A 23,718-nucleotide genomic window follows, 5' to 3' on the forward strand; every position below is an offset into this window, starting at 1 on the left:
TCGATCACAGCTTCAATTCTGCTTCGGAACCTCGAACAAGCTGATGCTACAGTCTCCCTGGGAAGGGCCGCAAAAACTGTTTTAATTTTATCCATTAACTGGGCTTTTGTATTACTGGAAGTGCGATTGGTGTCTTTTTCAACTGCACCCCATACAAAATAATCCATGGGGTTAAGGTCTGGGGAGTTTGGAGGCCAAACATTTGGACTGGTGAAGTCGTAGAAATTTTCAGACAACCATTTTTGACTTTTCCCAGAGGTGTGGCAAGGGGCCGAATCCTGCTGCCCTACATACGGCCTACCATTGGCTACCCTTGTTATCCAGGGCTTGACTACAGTTAGCAACTCCACAAACAAATCCCGAATTCCAATGCCAGGGTTCTTCAACACCTGTTCCTGCAGATTTGCGAGGAATTCTGCTGTACGAACGCAATCAGATCGTCTGCTAGGGATCTTTCTTCTTGCTACATCCTCGTAGTCACCATTGCAAGTCTCTAGTTCATGCCTGATTGTTTTTACTGTATTCAGGGAGCATTGGGCAGCAGTCGTAATATCCTTATTTTGATGGCGGGCACGAATCATCATGATACAAGTTATTCTCTTCCATGATTCAGGTGGGTTCCAGCTATCCATCCTTTCTGACATCTTGTATATGAATGAAGAAGGGTCCAAACTTTTAAATGAAGAGAAGTGTGTGTTAATACATGTAACTTACGGAAAAATATAATTAATTATAAATATGTCAAATTTATCCCGAACACCCTGTATATATATTACATATTTACATACAACATTTACATATACAAATACATATGGAAACATAATTAAATTTGAAGTAAACGATTAAAAGTGTATCATCACTGAACAAATAAAGGTTTCAGTTTCCGATTTGCTGTGAGCAAATGAATTCATCTACCTACACTCAATAAGCTCACCCCACTACAACATTTTTAGTGTCATTGGTACCATGGGAAAATGAATGGGGAATGTCAGCGCCGTCCCGCTGAAACCTTCATTCATCTGCCCACAACAACATTTATCTTTAATCCCCATTTATCTACCCCACAGCAACTTTTATATTTTATATGTTATCCCCATTCATCTGCCCATTCAAATGAAGCTAGCTCCACAACAACTTTTATCTTCATGCACTCTCTGATTCGACCTGCGACATGTAAATTGTTCCATTCGCTAAGTGCATAGCGAGACGAGGGAAAATGTTGTTCTTACTTACTCCATTCATTGTAATACTGAATACAAACTTGACATCCATGGATTCCATTCCATCATGGATGACATCCTTGTCCTGTCCAAACCATCCCCTGCATATACACAAAAATTGCACTCAGAACGTCCCAAAGCCATTAATGCTCTCCCATCGACATACACACACACTTCCAGCCAATACAAATCGCCTTATTTCCCTGAGGAGTTTTCCATCACCAGCAAAAAAAATTAAGACATCCTGTTATGTGAGGCTATTCCCAATATCTATAAGCAGTCCAACCCAAGATGTCAGTCACAAAGTGCCATCCACGTGTTCGGGTGTATTTTTTCGCCAGCATCGACCATATGCCATATATACATCGACCATATGCCATATATACCATACGTAAGTGATTTGTACTAATCGTGTTATGATGGTGATTTTAATTGTATCCATCCTGTTTTATTCAGAGGCACAACAGTGGTCATCGTAAATCTGGAAGAATCATCAATCAGGTTGTGGTTTAATTTATATCCGTCCTGTGTGCTGTTTGTATTCGTTACGTTGTGATGTATGTGTTTCTGTACATTCCATGACCGTATGGATGTTGTTGTCTGCATTGCGACAGATTCCATGTGCTTGGCTGCATATTCCAGCAAGCGACTGCACGAGATACAGAACTTTGATAAACAGGACGTGGGGCAGTTATCCTCCTCGCCAGCAGAGCTGAGCCTCACCGTGAACCTCACTTTCTGTAACTGTTGTTTCATCCCCGATTTTCGAAATGGATTAATTCCAAAACCAGTAACGAGAATAATCGAAAACTGCAGTCCAAATAAATAATATGATATAATTATGTTGCTCCGCGAGGTTAGCCTAGTGGCTATGTGCTTCGCAACCATATGCCTGGGGAAGGAGTGTCCTAGGTTCGATTCCCGTCGGTGACGTGAGGAGCTGAAGGATCTTCCTCAGCCATAGCCAAGTTAGCCAGTCTTGGGAGTGGACAGCAGGGTTTTTTCCCCAGTTTATTCTGGGGTTTTTCATCCCGCAAAGCAGGCAAACTGGCCTTGAGAACTCAACACTACAGGCCATAGGATACACCGGGGCATAAGGCTGACCACCTTATCCTGTAAACGGAGTGAGGTCCAATGATCAATGGACCCTCGACACCACAAGGTAAAAGAGGGTATAAGGAAGATGATGATGATGAATTATGTTGCTACTTATTTTTAATGAGATGGTTCAGCTTCTTGGCCTTTGCAGAGTTGCTGGATATCTGGCTCAATAATGATCAACTCCAGTCGAAGATCAGCACACACACACACACACTAAGACAATTTCTGTATTTTGTTTTTATTTGAAGGTGAGATGAAAATTCTTTCTCACATAGACAGTTTGTAGAAAACTGCATGATGATTTTCAGTGCTTCTTCAGATAATTCGGGAAATTCACTTCTCATTGAAGTGAGATCCAGAATTGAGCCAAACCAAGATCACGGAATTGCATTTTAAGCCCACTGTCACTTAAAAGCTGAATTAACTGTTCTTGTTTCGAAAATGAAAGGTCGTTCTCGTGACTGTACGCCTAAAATGGATCACGAACCCACAGAAATTTCTTATAAAAGTTATTCTGAAAATGTTTCAAAATTCTGAGTTTCAAAATTTCAGAATTTTGAGATGGTCACAAACAATTTCCAGAAACTCAGAATCAACAAAATAATCATTTTCCACTAAAAAGGATTCCGATATTGGAAAAGGTGCAAATTATCTGTCTTTTACACAACTAATGCACAACACCAATTTTTTTTTTTTCCTCGAATGCCCTTATTTTTTCGTAGACATCAAGAACAGTTAAAGAATTTCCTCTCGAAGAAAGAGATTTGGTTCATTTAATTTCGAAAAAAAAAATGTCTGAATGATAGGATAGTGTTGATAACTATGCTTTGTCAATAAGGAGTAATGCAAAATTAGAATTGCGTTCATTTACAAACAATAAAACTCTGTGCCTTAATTGAAATAAGCTTGTTAGAACTTTGCCCCTGGGAAGCAGCGAATTTCAGAATGAAGCAAAAGTTCTATATATTCACTGTCCATTTCATCGCAGAATATTGAAAATAACCTGTTATTTAGTGGTCGATCCTTAATAAAAATTAACTAACTTTACATTGTATAGTACAATTTTAAATTCTCGTGGCATTCCTTTGGAGGCCAACCTTTCCCTATATATGAAACAATATACCCGATTCATATCTGGAGCCACTTCCTTGACCATAGAAACAACTCCTAACTATGCCTGCCTATAAGGATGCGAGCTCCATCCAAACAAAAGCCCATGCATTTTCCCAATGGATCTCTTTGTGTATTATGTAATTATTGAGAGTGTGAAATATTTCTTCTCCAGTTGTTCAGGATGACAGATTTCTACAAAACAGAATATCGTTCATGAATGTTGTTATCATGCGCATATCTTACGTAGCATATTAACTACGCATCATCTGTAACATCAATAGTCTCGTCTATTTGTAATGCATAATAAGGGCTCTTCTTAACTCTTTCGATTAACTGAGATTCTATGTCACCTTCTATATCGTTAATTCTGCATCCTACAGTGTCATTGAAAGAGGAGTCAAATCAACATCTTTCAGTAACTTGTTGCCAAACATAGTTTTTACCACATCTTTTATAGCTGGAAGTAGTAAATTTTCCTCAATAGAATCAGGTTTCCCTGTTTTCGCTATGCACAAACTTAAGAGATAGGATGCTTCCAGTGCCTTGCCATTAATCTAACCCATGGCTGAAACTGCATCTTTCCCATGATTTAATGTCGCTAAGTGTCACTGAAATCAGCTTCTTTTTTTTTTTTTTTTTTTTCAATTTGCTTATTTTTCACATCACAATGTTTAATTCCTAAATGTTGGAGTTTTGCAGGTTTCATGCACTCATTCGACAACACTTCATAACACAAAACACATTAAGGTTTCTGTTCACTTTCATCTCCACACCAAGTAAACTCGAATTCCAAATATGAACTGTTATATTTCCTAATGTATTTTTTCTTTGAACTGCTTGTTTCTTCTTCTTTAATAGTATCAGATTTACTCACTGTTACAACATGTGTACCAAAATTAGGGTTAGCATTACCTGTTTCATTTGCTCTTCTTTTCAAAGTCCTAGTTCTCAGCCACTTGTTCATTATTAGAAAATGTTTCCAAAAAATATATAAATATATAAATACTGAGGTTAACTCATGACACACTTTGTCCAAGTATCACTTAGCATTTCCAAAGATATACTGAGCCTTGGTTGAAGGAGGGAAACCTTCAGCAATAAAAATCAATAAACAACAAGCAATTCGTTGAAATATGGATAACATATTTTTCACTTGAAATCTGACAAAACAGCAAGGGAAGGTGGAAGCAATAAAACTATATTGTTGTTCACTTCAGCCCTAATATTATTCGTCATTCTGCCACTACAAATTATTGTAGTGCCAGAATGGCGAGTACTAAAAGAGGGGTGAAGAGAACAACAACATAGTTTTATTGCTTCTGCCTTTGAACATTCTGACGCTATTTGTTGTTTTTTTTTAAGTCTCCATTTGATTTCAATAATTTTTGCTTACTTATTCGATGTTAATTTGTTCTGATAATTAAAAAATATATATTTATTTAGTTAATTTAAGTCTACCTGCAGACCACCTGTCCCATCGTTGCAGACCACAGGTTGAGAAACACTACTATAGATGAATCTGGGAGAATGTGGGTGACTAGTGGAGTACCTCAGGGTTTTTTTTAAGAGATGAGTAACTAAGCTGGTGACAGGTGTGTGGAATGCTTCCTATGAGGACAGGCTGAAGGTTTGTGGGTTATAAAGTTTAGTTGATAGGCAGAAAAGAGATAACAAGATAGAAACTTTAGATATTAAAAGAGTTTTACAAAATTGATGCAAAGGAAATTTTTCAATGTATGACAAATAGAGAAATAGGATCCATCAGTGGAAGTTCTGTATGATAGGAGGTGTGCATACGATATTTATGTGGAGAGCAGTGAATGAGTGAATGCACTGCCAGAGTTAGTTTTGAGTTCCCTCAAAATAGACTTTAAGAAGCATGATAGGGTTTGTGTCTATAGTAGTAGGTCTCCCACGTTTGGGTCTCTCCATATGTAGCCTCTGGACTCCATGCATATACTGTATAATAATAATAATAAATACTCATATGACAATATCAGAAGCTGACTGCCAATAACAAATCTGATACTCTGCAGTATCAGATTTGTCCATTCTGAGTTCCCTCACAATGGACTTTAAGAAGCGTGATAGGTTTTGTGTCTATAGTAGTAGGTCTCCCACGTTTGGGTCTCTCCATATGTAGCCTCTGGACTCCATGGATATACTGTATAATAATAATAATAAATACTTGTATGACAATATCAGAAGCTGACTGCCAATAACAAATCTGATACTCTGCATATACTCTCAAAGGGTGTACAGGATACTATGGCAGTACTTGTAAATTCACATTGTAACTAACTTCTTATCAACAATTTTACTCCAAATTCTGGAGTAAAATTTTCCATCTTAGAATCTAACATCTGTTTTACTAATCTGTCCCTAACCATTTGGTTTTTCAGTGACCATACCACTTGAGATTAACTCTGTTCACACAGATCACAATACTGCCAATGTCAAGCATTGTGGAATGTGTGATACTATAGTCTTTAGTCTTTGATCAACTGTTATTTCTAACCTAGCCTCAAATCCCTATGTTAAAATTGGTTTTAATACTCTTACATATAGTTTAGGGTTTTGATTAATTTACTTACTTTGTATGTAAGAAATTGGATTTCAGGATATTAATTAACTTTTATGAAACTGAAGAGTTTCATGCTTTCTTTTCACTATATCAGTATCAATGTAAAAACTAAGGTATAGAAAATTATTTACATCACGAATGTGGTCATTACTGTAACTGTAATATTTCTTTCTATTTTGTTCTTTAGGACTTTAGATTTATTGCTGTTGACTGCCAATCCAATTAGTGTGCATTTTTACAAAAATTATGGTTTGGGTCAGTTTGAACATTAATTAAAGCATCATCTGCAAAACAGATTGCTTAAGTGAATTTGTCCTGCAAGATCTTTAAGAGTTAGTCTGTGCCCATTTTCTGCAAGTCTGAAAACATAGCCAAGGTAATAAAATGATATCATGCCAAAGAGTCTCCTTGAAGAACTCCAGTGAGGAGCAGAACCATAGCAGAATTACCCATTCGATTCTGGTATGGTTGTGCTATTGCTTATTATCCATATTAAGATACTCTGAATGACAGATAAGTCTAGAGATTTTTTTTTTGTTTGTTTATTGGAAAAAAATATTTAGTAGTATTATACTTAATTATACTTAAGAAATTATAATTGTTTTTAATCCTTTATCCAAATGCAAGCAAACAAAACTTTGTGCATGAAGTATCTTCACAATTGAGCTAAGGGTCAAAGCTGTTTAACTGAGAAGAGACCTCCACATAGCCTTTAAAGGAATGTGGAGAACCGACCAGGGCTTCTGACCTAATATCCAATCTTCACCTTCTCGTGGTGCACCCTGTTGGGTATCTACTTGGATACTGAACGAACGAGGATGAGCTGGCAATTTGGGATTTAGCTGACCAAATTGTATTCTTATTGGCTTAAACCAATATACAAAATGATGGTAGAACATAACAAAATTTCATGCCAGCTGGGGCGTCGCCCAGTTAAACAAGGCCCCCCGTTGTTTTCGTCAGGGAACCAGGGCAAACAGCAAAAAAAGTCAGCTACTCAAACAAATCTGAAAACACATCACAACTCAACATCACCAGAGTTAAAGATCAGTACTATCAACATAAGAAGCCTGAATGGCAAAGAAATGGAGCTAGCTGAGGAATTAGATAAGTACCAGATCGACATAATAGGGGTGACTGAAACAAAAAAGACAAAAACTGGTGAGATCTTTCTGAGCAATAAATAAAAAATGTTATATTCAGGCAATGACAATCAAGGAAAAGAAGCAAGAGCCATAGTATTCAACACAAAATACGAGGCTAATCTTCTTGAATGGCAGGCAGTCTCAAGTAGAGTAATATGGGCAAATATCAGAATGGGGAACTGGAGAATGAGACTTATTTGTGCCTATGGTCCCACAGAAGGTTCTACTAAGGTAGAAGTGGAGGAATTTTTTGATGCTTTAGAAAACGCAACTGACACAATGAAAAAGGAAAAGTTGGTCCTTGTTGGGGATCTAAATAGCAGAGTAGGAAATGATTGTAAGACACACAAAAATATTTTGGGAAAATTTGGAGAAAAGAACAAAGCTAATAATAATGGCAAATACCTGTTCGATTTCTGCTCAGGACATGGACTGTTTATTACTAATGCCATGTTCCAACATAAAAAATGTGCACAAATTCACATGGAGAGAAGAGGCAAAGGAATAAGAAAAGTCTCATTGACTATGTTATTGTTGATAGTGATGTTTTCTTCCTGGTGCAGGACACCAGAGTGCACAGAGGAGTTGAAATTGGAAACGATCACTATTTAGTCTTGAGCAGGATAAAATTGAATTTCATATTGAAAAGAATAATATGTAAGAAAGTTTTAAAGTGAATAAAAGTTGAGCAACTCTCAGATGTGAACTGTAGACTAAAATACAAGAAGATTATTGAAGAACAAATGAAAGAGTTTGAGAACAGGAATCAAACCTTGGAGATTCAGTGGCAAACCTTGAAGAATTCCCCGATTGATTCAGCTAGAGAAGCATGTGGTGAAGTTATCTGCAAGGATGGAAAAATTAGAACTCCGTAGCAAGTTAAACGGGCAGTGAAGGAAAATAAGAAAGCATATCAAAAGTTCCTGGGAAATAAGTCAGCTTTTGCTCTTAGAGAATACAGAGACAAATGTAAGAAAGCTAAACACTGTGTAAAACTAGCTAAACAAAAGTCATGGGAGGACTTTGACAAGAACACAGAAAATAAATATCAAGAAGGTGGCAAGATATTCTGGAGGCTGTTGAAGAAGCTTTGAAATGGAGGTGATAAAGGTGACATTTTCATGTCACCTTTATCATCTCTAACTCCTTTTACAGCACGCTTTTCGAAGAAGCTTCGAAAACCGTGCTGTAAAAGGAGTTAGAAATGATAAAGGTGACATGAAAATGGGAGGAAAAGATATTCTTGTATGGAGTAATTATTTCGAAAAATTGCTAAATGAAACAAGCAGCGATAGCACAGTGGTAAAAAAAACACTCAACAGGCAAACAGTCAGGAATACATATCCATACTTGAAGTAGAAAAAGCCATCAAAGGCTTGAAATGTGGAAAGGCAGTAGGAGTAGATGATATTCGACCAGAAATGAAGTATGGTGGTATAAGTCTTACAGTGGCTGCACTGCATAGTTCAGAAGGCCTGGACAGAGGGACGAATTCCTGATGATTGGAGTAGAGCTCTAATAGTACCCATACATAAAAAGGGAAATAAAACTGAATGTGAGAATTACAGAGGTATTTCCCTACTGAGTGTTCCTGGTAAGATATATGCAAGTATACTTGAGAAACGGTTCAGAAGAATTGTGGAAGAAAAGCTTGGTGAAGAACAAGCTGGATTCAGGCCAAATAGAGGCTGTGAGGATCAAATCTTAACTTTACGACAAATAGTCAAGAAAGCATGGGAATATAACAAAGATCTGTATTTAAGTTTTGTCGATTTGGAAAAGGCATATGACAAGGTGCCAAGAGAGAAGCTATTCAATACACTACAGTTATATGGTGTGAATGGTGCATTATATCAAGCAATACTTAGTCTTTATTTGAGTTGTAAGTCAGCAGTTAGAATTAAAGGAAGTACAGGAAGATGGTTTAATGTAAAATCTGGTGTGAGACAACGATGTACATTATCCCCTCTGTTATTCATTATCTATATGGATCACATTATGAAGGAAAGTGGTATTAAACATGATATCAAAATTGGAGATGTTAATGTCAGCTCTTTGCTTTATGCAGATGATGTTATACTTCTAAATAAATCCACTACAAGTCTGCAAGATTCTCTGACTAAATTGAATAACTGTTGTAATAGATATGGTATGAAGGTCAGCAATAAAAAGACAAAGAATGAAAATAGGCAGAATCATTGAAAATGTCAAATGTGTTGTGAATGGAGAACCTGTGGAACAAGTAAAATATTTCAGCTACTTAGGCACGATTTTTACTGAAAATGGTAAATTCAATATAGAAATAGACAACAGAATCAACAAAGCTGGTGTGGTAGGAAGTCAACTGAATAAATTCATATGGAATAAGAGAGAAATTAGTCGCAACACTAAATTAGCTGTATACAAGACAGTGTTCAAACCAGTTTTAACTTATGGATCTGAGAGCTGGGTCAGAAGTAAAACACTTGACCAAAGACTAGAGATCGCAGATATGAGAGTCCTGAGAAAGATTAGAGGCATGAACAGATGGCATCAATGGCAATATCATATTAAAAACGAGGATATTAGGAAAGAACTTGACATTGTCAGCATCCAGGAATGTGTTAGCAGAGCTAATCTCAGGTGGTATGGTCACTTAAACAGAATGGGTGAAAAAAGATTAGCAAAACAAGTGTTCTCTGCCAGGTTGGCAGGAAAACGACCCAGAGGAAGACCAAGATATAGGTGGATTGATACGGTACAAAGTGCCTTAGACGATAGAAATATAAGATCTGATAATGTTGGAGTCTTGACAAGTAACAGACTGATTTGGAGGAAAATCGTAGATAGGAAGTTAGTAATGATGTAATTTTTTCATGTAGTACTATCATATCCTGTACACCCCTTGAGGGTACATGGCAGGAATTTGATGATGATGATGTATATAGTAATTCAAAATGTAGTTCAAATCTTGAAGGAAATCAATTTAAGATTTCTAAATTCATCTTTCTTAAAAATCTGCCTTTTCAACGTGGATTTGTGGATCTTCAGAACTTATCGACAATCACTTCCTATTTTGATTCCTGAAAATCTTAGGCCAGTCCTGAAAATGTCACTATCAACAACATAATCAATAATACTGTACTTTGCATGTGAATTTATACATATCATTCTGACTGAAATGTGTTAATAATGAGTAGTCCATGTACAGAACAGAAATTTTGCAGTTATTTAATATGAATTATTTTCCCCAAATACTAGTGTTAGAAATCTGGGATTCATTTTTTCCAATAACTAGTCCTATTTTTTATACTATCTGCCATTTTTAATTACCCAGCATTTTTCTATTTCAATACTTGAATCTTCAAACAGGAAGAAGGAATAAACAAGTCCAATGGTTAATTTTATTTTCTCATTTTGAAATATGCTAACAAATTTGCACACAAATTTTCAAGTAATTCAAAATGTGTAAATTTTTAAATGTTTGAAAATTCAATCAATTCAAAAACGATTTAAAAAAAAAAAAAGATTTGCAGGTTGTAGTTGCTTTGGAATACTTCTTGTTGAGGCTGTTCCAGAGAATGGATAGATAGAATAAAAGAGGAGGAGCAAGTTCACCGTGTCTGCGGCTGCATAGTGAAAGGGTGTGGGCAGCTGCTGATCTTGTAATAACAGGAGGTGCAAGAGAAAGTGGAAGAATGAGGGTTGCCATTTCAGTGGAGAAATGACTGTTTAAGTAACTGTATAATAGATACAGTGCCAAAATGCTGCATCTGTGAGAAAGAGGTCGAAATGAATCAGTAAGAGAGGGATCATCTTATGAGGTGAATTGCACTCCTCTAGACAGTGTCAAGAATTTTCGGAGAAGTTTTTGATGCACCACCCCATTTGAACAGTATTCTAAGGATGGGTGGATTTGAGATTTGTATAAAGTTACCAGTTAAGGGTATAAAATAGCATTTTGTACAAAAGAGGCCGAGTTTTTTTTTTTTTTTTTTTTTTTTTTTTTTGGATGCCGAGTAAGCTATCGATGTGATGTGATTATGCTAAGAGAGAGGGAAGGTCCAAGCACAAAGATCTGATCATGTCTGGTGATTTGTGTATTACTGATGGTAAGGGTTGGTGAGGTTGAGGTGAGATCTCGTTTGCATGAGAAGAGGCAAGACTGTTTTTGTAGCACTAAAGGTGATTAGATTGTTTCTGCCTTATTCTGGATTCATAAAGTTAAAACCAGACTGGTTTCAACCTTTGTGATCTTTATTTTACAATTCCCACCCTCTTCAATGCACAGTATTATGCATGTATGAGAGGAAGTGTACTTTGCATTATGGGATTACAAGTGTCTCTTGCTTTACACGATTAATTGGTAACACAAAATCGCATAAAGTGAGTTGAATTTTAGCATGGGTGAGATAGGGATAGGGGTTTCTTTGGAAGGATAAAAAAAATTAAAACTTTACACCTGTGAGCAAAAGAAATTTTAATGAATGAATTATTTAAACTTATAAACAAAACACAAATTTTAATGAATGAATTGAATGGCTAGATGAATGAATTTAATTAATACAATGTCATAAACACTTCTGAATACTTCCTAAATACTTCTGACAGTCTTCAATCATATAATGAATGGACTGGGTCTGGTGACTCTGGATCATCACTCTCTTGAAGTTCCCTAGGATGATAGGCTGATGATCTTCAACTTTTTTTTAATTAAACAGTCGAGACTCAGTTGATGGGCAGCATTCTTCCTCTCTCTCTATAAAGTTCTTTGTAGCAAGTCAATGAATTCTGAATTTCTCTCGTAACTTTGGCACTTCTAGTCTCATTAGGATCATTTTCTTCAATTATTCTGATGGCACTATCAATGTGTTTAAAAAATGCAGTCATTTGTTTTGTTGAAAGCTGTTCGATGGACTCAGCAACAAAGGGCTCCTGACTTTCATCATTCAGGTCATTTTCCATTTCCAGAAGATCTTCATTAGTGAGCTCTGATGAGTGGGACTCGAGCAGTTCTTCCAGATTTGTCTCATCTACATCCTCAAATCCAACAAATTTTGCCATTTTAACTATGTCATGTCTTGAGTTGGCAAGCTTACTTTCAGGATCAAAATAATTAGAATCAGAAACTCCAGGCCAAATTTTCTTCCAAACTCCCTCCATGCCTCTCCAATGTTATCAATTACCAGTTTTATATCATATTTCTTCCAAAATTCTTACACTGAAATTTTATCTTCACCTTTGGTAATCAATGTGGATAACGGAACAGCATGATTCTCATCTTCAATCCACTGGGCCAACATCCTTTCCCGTTTCTCCATAATTTGTACCCTTATCGGTGTTATCTTAGTTGTCGACATTATCATCACACTTTTACAACTTTCTTTTATTTTCTCAGCTTGATTTCTTATTGTTCTTAAAGTTAATTCTGAAATTCCTGTAGTTATGACTGTGTGCTCATTACGTTCATACCTCTTTATAACTTCTAATTTTTCCTTCAGTGTTATAGCTTTTCTCCGTTTTTTTTAGTCTTGGAAGTATTTTGATCACAATTACCTCTTTTTTCCATAATGTTTGCATTGCAGAAGACTACAACAATGGAGCTTACTAGTTCTACACCTTCTGTGAGACTAACATGCAGCATGCACAATGCTGTCTTGTCAAAGGGATGCATGCACAAAGTCATGTGACCACGCACAGGGTGACTGTGAAATTGCTACCGGTTGTGATTTTTTTTATTAACTTTTTAAAATCGCGTTATAGCGAAAATGCGTAAAGTGAGATCGCATATAATGAGGGATACCTGTACTAAGATAACTGATGTGAAGTCATCAGCCTCTATATACAAGTAATCAAGTTCTGAAAATACTTGATTCTCAAACTTTGCTTGCAATTGAATAAAAGATCAAACAAGAACACAATTTATTGGCAAGTATAATTTGCAACAGACTGAGTTCAAATCCTGCCTTGTGAATGTCTTCGGTAGAAAAAAAATTCTTAACCCACCAACAGTACAAATGTACTATACGTTTACCAAAACCCTTTGTGGGTGGGAGTTGAAAAAAAAAATTAATATTCAGTTTAAAGAATATGTACATAGCAGCTGTCCATTATGAAGCTGACATGGTTCCATACCAATCCTTAGTGTTCAGTCATCAATGTATTGTCTTGTATTATTTCCTCACCTTTCCATGTTTACTGACCTCAGAAATCCTTTTCTACCAAAGTCTATCATTCTTCAGTAGAAAATCATGTCTTGGATACAAGATGGTTATTTATTAGCTTCTGTTTTTCAAGTATCATTGTTCATTGTGAAGAAACTTGAATCACCCTCCCAACCCCTCTTAATATGAATTGGCTTCTATGTATACATTTTTTAGTTTTAATACAAAACACTAATAAATTTTATGCAGCATTACTATCCTCCTCTGTATGACACTGGTAACCTTTCACATCTATTGCCATGTCAATGCAGACATTCTATGTTGAGGATATTATAGATAAATAAAGTTAAAACATAAGCATCTGTGTTCAGGAATGAAAACTTCTGAGCATGGACTGCAAACTCATTAGCTAGGAAATTCAGTTCCCTACTGTGAAGGTTTTGAGCTTTTGCTGTTAGAAGTAGTAAGCTTAAAATGGAGGTGTCACATAATAATAATAGCATTGGTTCTACTGAACTTAACCCTGGACTATACGACAGTTTTTTATAGTACATCATTCTGTTATAATGCATATCTACTGTACTAACATGAAGGTTATGAAACTGTATTATGGATCAAAAAGCTACAGAACAAGTAAATTATTTAAGCACAATCTTTTATTACAATGAAAAATTAAATAGCGAAATACATAAATTTAGCAAAAGAAGTTAGCTAAAAGTTAGTTAGGAATAAGAAATTAGCCAAAACACTAAACTACCAATATATATATATATATATATATATATATATATGTATGTATACAGGGTGTTCGGGATAAATTTGACAGTTTTGTAAGGAAAAAGAAAATCTTCTTTGTATCTATTAAATTTAATGAATTGACAAAAAAACATTACAGGCAGAGTTAATTACAATACTATCAACAAGATTTACTCAAAATAACCACCATTAGCATCGATCACAGCTTCAATTCTGCTTCGGAACCTCGAACAAGCTGATGCTACAGTCTCCCTGGGAAGGGCCGCAAAAACTGTTTTAATTTTATCCATTAACTGGGCTTTTGTATTACTGGAAGTGCGATTGGTGTCTTTTTCAACTGCGCCCCATACAAAATAATCCATGGGGTTAAGGTCTGGGGAGTTTGGAGGCCAAACATTTGGACTGGTGAAGTCGTAGAAATTTTCAGACAACCATTTTTGACTTTTCCCAGAGGTGTGGCAAGGGGCCGAATCCTGCTGCCATACATACGGCCTACCATTGGCTACCCTTGTTATCCAGGGCTTGACTACAGTAAGCAACTCCACGAACAAAGCCCGAATTCCAATGCCAGGGTTCTTCAACACCTGTTCCTGCAGATTTGCAAGGAATTCTGCTGTACGAACGCAATCAGATCGTCTGCTAGGGATCTTTCTTCTTGCTACATCCTCGTAGTCACCATTGCAAGTCTCTAGTTCATGCCTGATTGTTTTTACTGTATTCAGGGAGCATTGGGCAGCAGTCGTAATATCCTTATTTTGATGGCGGGCACGAATCATCATGATACAAGTTATTCTCTTCCATGATTCAGGTGGGTTCCAGCTATCCATCCTTTCTGACATCTTGTATATGAATGAAGAAGGGTCCAAACTTTTAAATGAAGAGAAGTGTGTGTTAATACATGTAACTTACGGAAAAATATAATTAATTATAAATATGTCAAATTTATCCCGAACACCCTGTATATATATATATATATATATATACAGGGTGTTCGGGATAAATTTGACAGTTTCGTAAGGAAAAAGAAAATCTTCTTTGTATCTATTAAATTTAATGAATTGACAAAAAAACATTACAGGCAGAGTTAATTACAATACTATCAACAAGATTTACTCAAAATAACCACCATTAGCATCGATCACAGCTTCAATTCTGCTTCGGAACCTCGAACAAGCTGATGCTACAGTCTCCCTGGGAAGGGCCGCAAAAACTGTTTTAATTTTATCCATTAACTGGGCTTTTGTATTACTGGAAGTGCGATTGGTGTCTTTTTCAACTGCGCCCCATACAAAATAATCCATGGGGTTAAGGTCTGGGGAGTTTGGAGGCCAAACATTTGGACTGGTGAAGTCGTAGAAATTTTCAGACAACCATTTTTGACTTTTCCCAGAGGTGTGGCAAGGGGCCGAATCCTGCTGCCATACATACGGCCTACCATTGGCTACCCTTGTTATCCAGGGCTTGACTACAGTTAGCAACTCCACGAACAAAGCCCGAATTCCAATGCCAGGGTTCTTCAACACCTGTTCCTGCAGATTTGCGAGGAATTCTGCTGTACGAACGCAATCAGATCGTCTGCTAGGGATCTTTCTTCTTGCTACATCCTCGTAGTCACCATTGCAAGTCTCTAGTTCATGCCTGATTGTTTTTACTGTATTCAGGGAGCATTGGGCAGCAGTCGTAATATCCTTATTTTGATGGCGGGCACGAATCATCATGATACAAGTTATTCTCTTCCATGATTCAGGTGGGTTCCAGCTATCCATCCTTTCTGACATCTTGTATATGAATGAAGAAGGGTCCAAACTTTTAAATGAAGAGAAGTGTGTGTTAATACATGTAACTTACGGAAAAATATAATTAATTATAAATATGTCAAATTTATCCCGAACACCCTGTATATATATATATATATATATATAAAAAAAAGACAACCAATTTAACTTATATTTCTGACTTAACTCTCAGATTTGTAACAAATGATCAACAACTAAAGAATACAGACATGAGTGTTCTGAGAAAAATTATGAGTGGCTCGTGAAAAAAATGAAGCTATCAGAAAAGAACTTGACATTCACATTTTAAAATGTATGAGTGGAGCTAATCAAAGTTTGTATGGTCATTTACAATATTTGTTGGCTTACACTTGGGTAAAGGATTAAGCAAAAATATATTATATATTTTTATATATTATATATTAATTATTATTATTATATATTTTTTTTGTCAAATATAATTTAGCAAATTACTTTCTTATCAAACTATACACACAGTGCAAGAGAAAACTTAACATTGCAAAAATGAATGGTAAATATCCTTCTGACTACAAAAGATGTCTTCTGTAAATATTTATAAACAATGAAAGGCACAATTATAAGAGAATTTGTTTTTTACCAATCCGAAGGCTTTTCTGCTGCAGGATCAGGAATAAGTTCAGGTTCATTGTCCAGCCATCCAACTGGTTTTCTGGCATTGGGATCAGGAATTTGGCGAGGAGCACTTTCATCCCTGCAATGCAAGAGTTTTATATTTTCACTTTAACAATTAGAAATGTTGTTATGATAGCATATTTTCTTTAGACCAATGTCATTTCATCAGCAAGTCTTAACAAATGGAGTAAGCCTGAGTGTTCTAATAAAGACAGGTAAAGTCTGATATGCACATGGTATCAGTTCTCACTAATGCTATAATACAAAATTTCTAGAATTTAGTGATCCAAAGCAACTAAAAAAGTTTAGGTAACTAAACTTTAACAGTCAGGAACTAGTTAGTAACGCAGGTTATATCGATGTATTCATGAGGAAGTGGTACATGTGTACAATATACACATTTTAAAGATGAACATTACACTGCAACACCTAGAAAATAAGAGAGACCCAGTTAACACTACCACTAATACTGGCATTTCAAGTTTACAACCTTTCCATGTCACTGACAATGTCCATAATCTTAGGTTTATGAGGATATTCTTCTAAGGTGTTTTTTTCTCAAATATTTTCATAATAAAAGTTGGAACAGAACTTACACCCCATCCAAAAGGGGTTAACAGAGTCCACAGGGCTCTGTGGTAGACACTTTGCTCTTTAACATCTATGTGTCTGACTTACCACATACCAGCTCAAGCAAATATATGTATGCCGATAACTTAGTGATCCTACACCAATCTACCTCCTTTGCCAACCTGGAATCAACCTTGAACACAGACCTGAACATCCTGGAAGAGTACTTCAAGCAGTGGTACCTGAAGACAAATTCAACAAAAACTGGTCCACAGTATTCTACCTGAACAATGCAGAGACAAATTGACACCTCAACAGGTAGATGATGTGCCAATAAAAAGGCACATCATCAACCTGTCCAACAAAACAAGAAATAATATAATTTCAAGGCTTGCTGGAACAACCTAGGGTTGTGGTGCAGAAGTCCTAAGGTCATCTGCACTAGCCCTCCCATTCTGTGCAGCAGAATACTATGTCCCTGTCTGGGAAAGAAGTGTGCACACTAGCATTATAGACACCCAGCTAAACTCTACCATGCGCATAATTAGTGGGACACTGAGAAGTACCCCTCTCCCCTGGCTGCCTGTCCTATCTAACATTGCTCCACCAAATATACGTTGAAGACAAGCCTCGATTAAAGAATTTAATAAAGTAATGAGCAACCCACTCCTACCTCTGCACCAGACTCTCATAAATCCACCTAGTCTTCACCTAAAATCAAGACACTCTTTCTGGTCCATGGACAAACTCTCTTCAGCTGCCTTACCATCAACACTTGACATGTGGAGAGAACATTGGTCCAACAATCTTCCAAAAAGTGGCTTCCTGGTTGAAGATCCTTGTGCTCTGCAGCCTGGTTTTGCTCTTCCTAGAAGATTTGGTCATCTATCAACAGGATCAGAACTAACCAGGGAAGATGTGGCTACCCCCTACAAAAATGGAGTCTGTCAGATCCTCCTTATTATAATTGTTCTCCCATGGCCCAGACATCGACAAGGTGATGGATGAGGCCCTGGATTGACTTTCTAGACTGGACATTGACCTGTAGCAGCTTTGTATTCCTTTTGCCATAAGAATAAATAAATAAATAATAAAAGTTTGTATTCTTCAAGATCAATGTTGTTGATGGCAGAAAAATTGTTGGGAAGGATCACTACCCAGATCAGTTTCAGTCTTTTTAATATTGCATCAGTGAGAGAACCAGATCAAGAAAAAATAAAGTTGAATTAATGTGGAAATCATATTAAAAAGAAGTAGAGTGTATTACCTTATTAAAATACTGTGAATCAGTGATGGTTGTAGAAAGTTTTTACCACTTGGTTAGAAATTAAACTCAACTTACCAAGGAATTACCTTGGTAAGTTGAGTTTAACTTGGCCAACCAGGCCTTGCTGGACTGTTGGCGTATCCGTTATCCAGCCAAAAGGCTGCAGGTTTGAATCCCGCCATAGACATGGATGTTTGTGATACTTTTAAAATACTAGTGATAGTGGTGGGAGGTAGATGGCATTGGTGTAGTTGTGGTTCGTTGTAGTAGGAGGATTGAGTGGTAAAAACAGAGTAGGTGCCCTCCCTTGATGAGTCTTTGGACTCCCTGGTGTCAAATAATAATAATTATTATATTCTTGTTAAATCCTTTCTCCAAGTGTAAGCATGTGGGGTATCTTCATGACTAAGCCACTTGTCACCATTCCTATAATGCACAGCAACACATTCTGAAATACTAAAGCAACTGACGTGATGTCAGCCTCTATATACAAGTAGCCTAGTTGTGAAAATACTTCACACACAAACTTTGCTTATACTTAGATAAAGGATTTAACAATAATATAAATTCTTAGCAAGTTTAATTATTCCTAATATATAGCTTCAAAGATGACAGGAATACTATGACAATACAATATGCCAAAAGCTTACATTATTAACCTCATCAATTTTCCTTCATAACCAATTAGTCTGGAATTCTGTCAGATCTTACATTTCTGTCTGATGGGGCACATCTAATTGCTTCAGACCACTTCCATCATGGCCTTCTCGGGATCCCCCCCCACATCATTGCATCAAACACTTGTCTTGCTAATCATTCCTAATGCTATCTATTTACCATCTAATTTTATTAGAACTCTCATAAATGTGGTCTGCAGTCTGCTTAACTGCTTTATTTCTAATCCAACTCTCAAATATCTCCATTAAGTTAAAATTGGCTTGAATGTCTTTGTATATACTGGTTTTAGTGCTCTGGCGAATTTCATTTTTACTCCATATAAGTTTATTCAACTGGCTCCCAACCATGCCTGAGGTTCTTATTCTACTGTTTACTTCTGCACTTATTTGAAAGTCTCTGCTAAAATTGTTCATAAACCTAAATAGCAGAAACCTTTTGCTTGTTCGCTAATGAGAATGCAGATGATGTTTTACCATTGCTGCAACTTTCATGGATTGATTTTCATACCAAATTTGTTTAGTAGTTACTCAATTCAGTTAACAAATCCTTAATCTCAAAACTGTAATTAAGAAATAAATGTTGAACTTTGTTGTAATGAGCATGGAAATATTGAGCAAATGCCATAATGATTTTAATTTACACATTCCCATACAATTCTTCGCTTTTATAACAAGCATCATCATACAAATATTGGTAGTTATGCAAACGTTCTTAATTGCTTGGGTATTTCTTGGAATACAACTCTTGGAACAGACAAAAATGAAAAGCACGACTTAGTTGTTATGACCACCTGCATCGGATTACAAGATGATTTATAACCAAATCTTGTTAATCTTCTTGGGAACTATCCACTCACTGCCTACCTCTCTGTGTCTAGCCTCCTGTCCCCCTCCCTCACTTTACCCAAACACTGCTATGACTATAAAATCAATTTAAAACAAACATGTTTACTAAAAGAATGTGTCTCTCAGTTCATGAAAAAGTCTAAATCAGGGATGGTGAATGAGACAAAAGTAGCACATTGAACTCCAATGATAATAATAAAAATGTAATCCTATTTATTACTAGTGATTTTATTGTTTCATGCACATGCATCTTTTGCACATTTACTTATTTGATCCTGAGGAGGCAAGTATTAGCAACAGTGGTGTATTGTATTTGTCAGTCAGTTTACAATTATACTTGTGCACTATGGAGTTGCAATTTGTTCATCCTTTGTGAGCATAGCAGTTTTGTATTTTTTCGAAAAATAAGACTTGTTTTTACATTCAGTTACCCATCACAGTACAAAAAAAAAAAAAAAAGAACGTTATAGTAAGCATGAATTCAATGAACATTGGGAAAATGAGTTCTTATTTATAGTCAATTGGTCAGAAAACCATTGTCCCTTGTTTGTGAAAAAAAATCCTCACATAATTTACACATTCCCATACAATTCTTCGCTTTTATAACAAGCATCATCATACAAATATTGGTAGTTATGCAAACGTTCTTAATTGCTTGGGTATTTCTTGGAATACAACTCTTGGAACAGACAAAAATGAAAAGCACGACTTAGTTGTTATGACCACCTGCATCGGATTACAAGATGATTTATAACCAAATCTTGTTAATCTTCTTGGGAACTATCCACTCACTGCCTACCTCTCTGTGTCTAGCCTCCTGTCCCCCTCCCTCCCTTTACCCAAACACTGCTATGACTATAAAATCAATTTAAAACAAACATGTTTACTAAAAGAATGTGTCTCTCAGTTCATGAAAAAGTCTAAATCAGGGATGGTGAATGAGACAAAAGTAGCACATTGAACTCCAATGATAATAATAAAAATGTAATCCTATTTATGCAAAAAAGTAAAGTAGGGGAAAAAAAAAAGCTAAAACTCAGTATTTTTTTTTAGTGATTTTATTGTTTCATGCACATGCATCTTTTGCACATTTACTTATTTGATCCTGAGGAGGCAAGTATTAGCAACAGTGGTGTATTGTATTTGTCAGTCAGTTTACAATTATACTTGTGCACTATGGAGTTGCAATTTGTTCATCCTTTGTGAGCATAGCAGTTTTGTATTTTTTCGAAAAATAAGACTTGTTTTTACATTCAGTTACCCATCACAGTACAAAAAAAAAAAAAAAGAACGTTATAGTAAGCATGAATTCAATGAACATTGGGAAAATGAGTTCTTATTTATAGTCAATTGGTCAGAAAACCATTGTCCCTTGTTTGTGAAAAAAAATCCTCACATAATAAAAGACATGATCTTTCGTGTCATTTAAAATGTTACCATTGAACTGGACAAAGGGAATGGATACACCATAATACTTTCACAACAGTCATTCATGCTAAAGCTTTTGACAGAAGACCGTTGCATAAACTGAAGAATATCAGATTGGATTATAAAATATTACGGATAAGATGGCTGACTGACATCAAAAATTGGTATATAAGGAATGAGTCTGAAGCAATTAGATGTGCCTCATCAGGCGGAAATGCAAGATCAGTGCTTGGTCAACTGTTATTCAATCTGTATGTTAATGAAAATGGGAAGGATTTGACAAGCGACATATAACTATTTGTTGATAATGCAAAGATAGGCTGGTAATCAGGAATGCTGCTGATATGCAGTCCTTTGATTTAAATAGGATGGAATGGTAGGCATGGGAAAATCAATGTCAGCTATTGTGAAGCTATGCATTTTGGAATGATTAGATATCCAATGTCGTATTATATATTGGTGGAATTATGCTTGAAGAAACTGATGAGGCTAGGGATCTTAGTGTTACTAGATAGGACGTTGAGGTTCAGGGGCCATATAACAAAGACTAAATACAAGTCAAAAGATGCAATGCTGAAATGAACTTTAAGATGTAAAGATAAGTATATCTTACTTCTTTACAAGGCCTTAAGACCTCACACTTCAACTATTGTTCGCAGGTCTGGTCTCAGTTGTGATTCTGATGCAGTGTGGAAAGAGTGCAAAGGAGAGTGTTAAAATGATATCAGGATTATAGAATACTGATTATAAAGACAGATTGAGAATTAGTAGAGTGCAGACACAAGCAAACAGAGGAAAGATTGTGATATGACTGAGACTTACAAACTTCTGAAAGAGTCAATGGAAGTTTTTTTTCACTTGGCTATGCTACCAATTATATATTGGTTTAGTGTAAGCAAACAAAGTTTGCACCTGAAGTATTTTCAGGACTGGGGACTCATGGTAAAGGTGGTATGACTGTACAAGTTGCCCCAGTCCTGAAAATACTTCAGGTGCAAACTTTGTTTGCTTACACTAAACCAATATATAATTGGTAGCATAGTCAAGTGAAAAAACTTCCATCAACTATCTCTAATCCAGAGAATTTTAATAATAAGGTGTTGACACCTTTTGGCAAGTGGTATATGGTGATATGACTTCTGCATTACTTCCACCATAGTATCAACACCTCTAGGTCTGGCTCCCACTGACAAGACCTCAATAAAAGTTGAAACTGGTCTGGGTAGTGACATTTCCCTTGATACATAGCATTATACATGTCCACAAGGAAATGTGCTTTGCATTATGGGATACTAAGTCAAGTGATCAGAACTTATACCACCTTTACTACGAGTTGCCCTGGTCCTGAAAATACTTCGGATGCAAACTTTGTTTGCTTACACTTGGATAAAGGATTAAACCAAATATAATTCTGAAAGCGTCATACAGAATTTCAGCTGAAGAAATTTTTTCATTTTTCGAAGGGTGGAGAAAGGACAAGAGGGCATCCTTGGAATCTGAGAATGAATGCTGCTAAGAAAGGGGGAGAGGATTAGATTTTTATCTCATAGGGTGATGTGTGATTAGAATGGATTGCCAGTGGATGTTGTGAGTGCAAGCAGTGTGAATGAATTCAAGAACAAGTATGATAGCAGGTGCGTGTAGTATGTGGCCTCCTTCAATGAGTCCTTGACTCCCTACAGGTCTCTCTTAATAATAATAGACACTATAAAGGGTAGTGACACTATTTTTAGGAAGGATAGAGAGGACGGGACATGCTGCAAATGATATCGGATGACTTGAATCCAGTTAGAGTTGAGATCTATGATTGTAGTACTACTACTACTACTAACAGTATTTCATGTGACAGTGAGTTTGAAGCTATCTGGTGTGAGATGGAATCTAACAAGATAAATTACACAGTGGGGTGTTGTTACAGACCTGGTGGATCAGTTTGCTAGTGATGAAGAAATGCATCACCAAATAGACAAAGATAAGCATGAAAAGAGTAATCATAATGGGAGACTTTAATTATCCAAATATTGATTGGGTAGCAATAGAATCTCATGAGAAGAATAAAAATGCATTTCAATTAGCATGTGACAGAAGGAACGAGGTCAAAGAGCGTTAGATTTGATTATAGTGTAAGAGGGCATTTCAGTTAAAGGCTTAACTATTCTACCTCAGGTTGGTGACAGTAATCATATGGTACTCACTTAGGAAGTGACTAAGTTTATGAATGTACCATTCAGAAAAGGTTACATGTTAAACTACAAATCAGGAAATTATGACCAATTGAGGAATATACCAAGTTCAGTGGAATGGGATCGGTTGATGGACAGGAAGAATATCTTCAGTGCATGGGAAGCATTTAAGAAATACAGTCATACTCCGACTTACACTACCCCGACTTATGCATTCGCCAGTGTCGCACATGCTGTGAACAAGCACTGACAAGTT

The 23,718-nt window shown here is 36.3% G+C and overlaps 1 protein-coding gene across 1 annotated transcript in view; it reads right to left on the reverse strand.

Annotated features, from left to right (window-relative positions):
• The window catches only part of LOC150109288 (calmegin-like), a 394,668-nt gene that overhangs the window by 185,406 nt on the left and 185,544 nt on the right, over positions 1-23,718 (reverse strand). The window contains exon 12 of the mRNA XM_090412401.1: positions 16,457-16,570. Within this exon, the coding sequence (XP_090268527.1) occupies positions 16,457-16,570 (114 nt within the window). The remainder of the gene's footprint in view (positions 1-16,456; positions 16,571-23,718) is intronic.

Source organism: Typopeltis vanoorti, chromosome 2 (assembly GCF_054136105.1).
Source record: "Typopeltis vanoorti isolate ZY-2024b chromosome 2, IOZ_Tvanoo_1.0, whole genome shotgun sequence".
Lineage (NCBI taxonomy): Eukaryota > Metazoa > Arthropoda > Arachnida > Uropygi > Thelyphonidae > Typopeltis > Typopeltis vanoorti.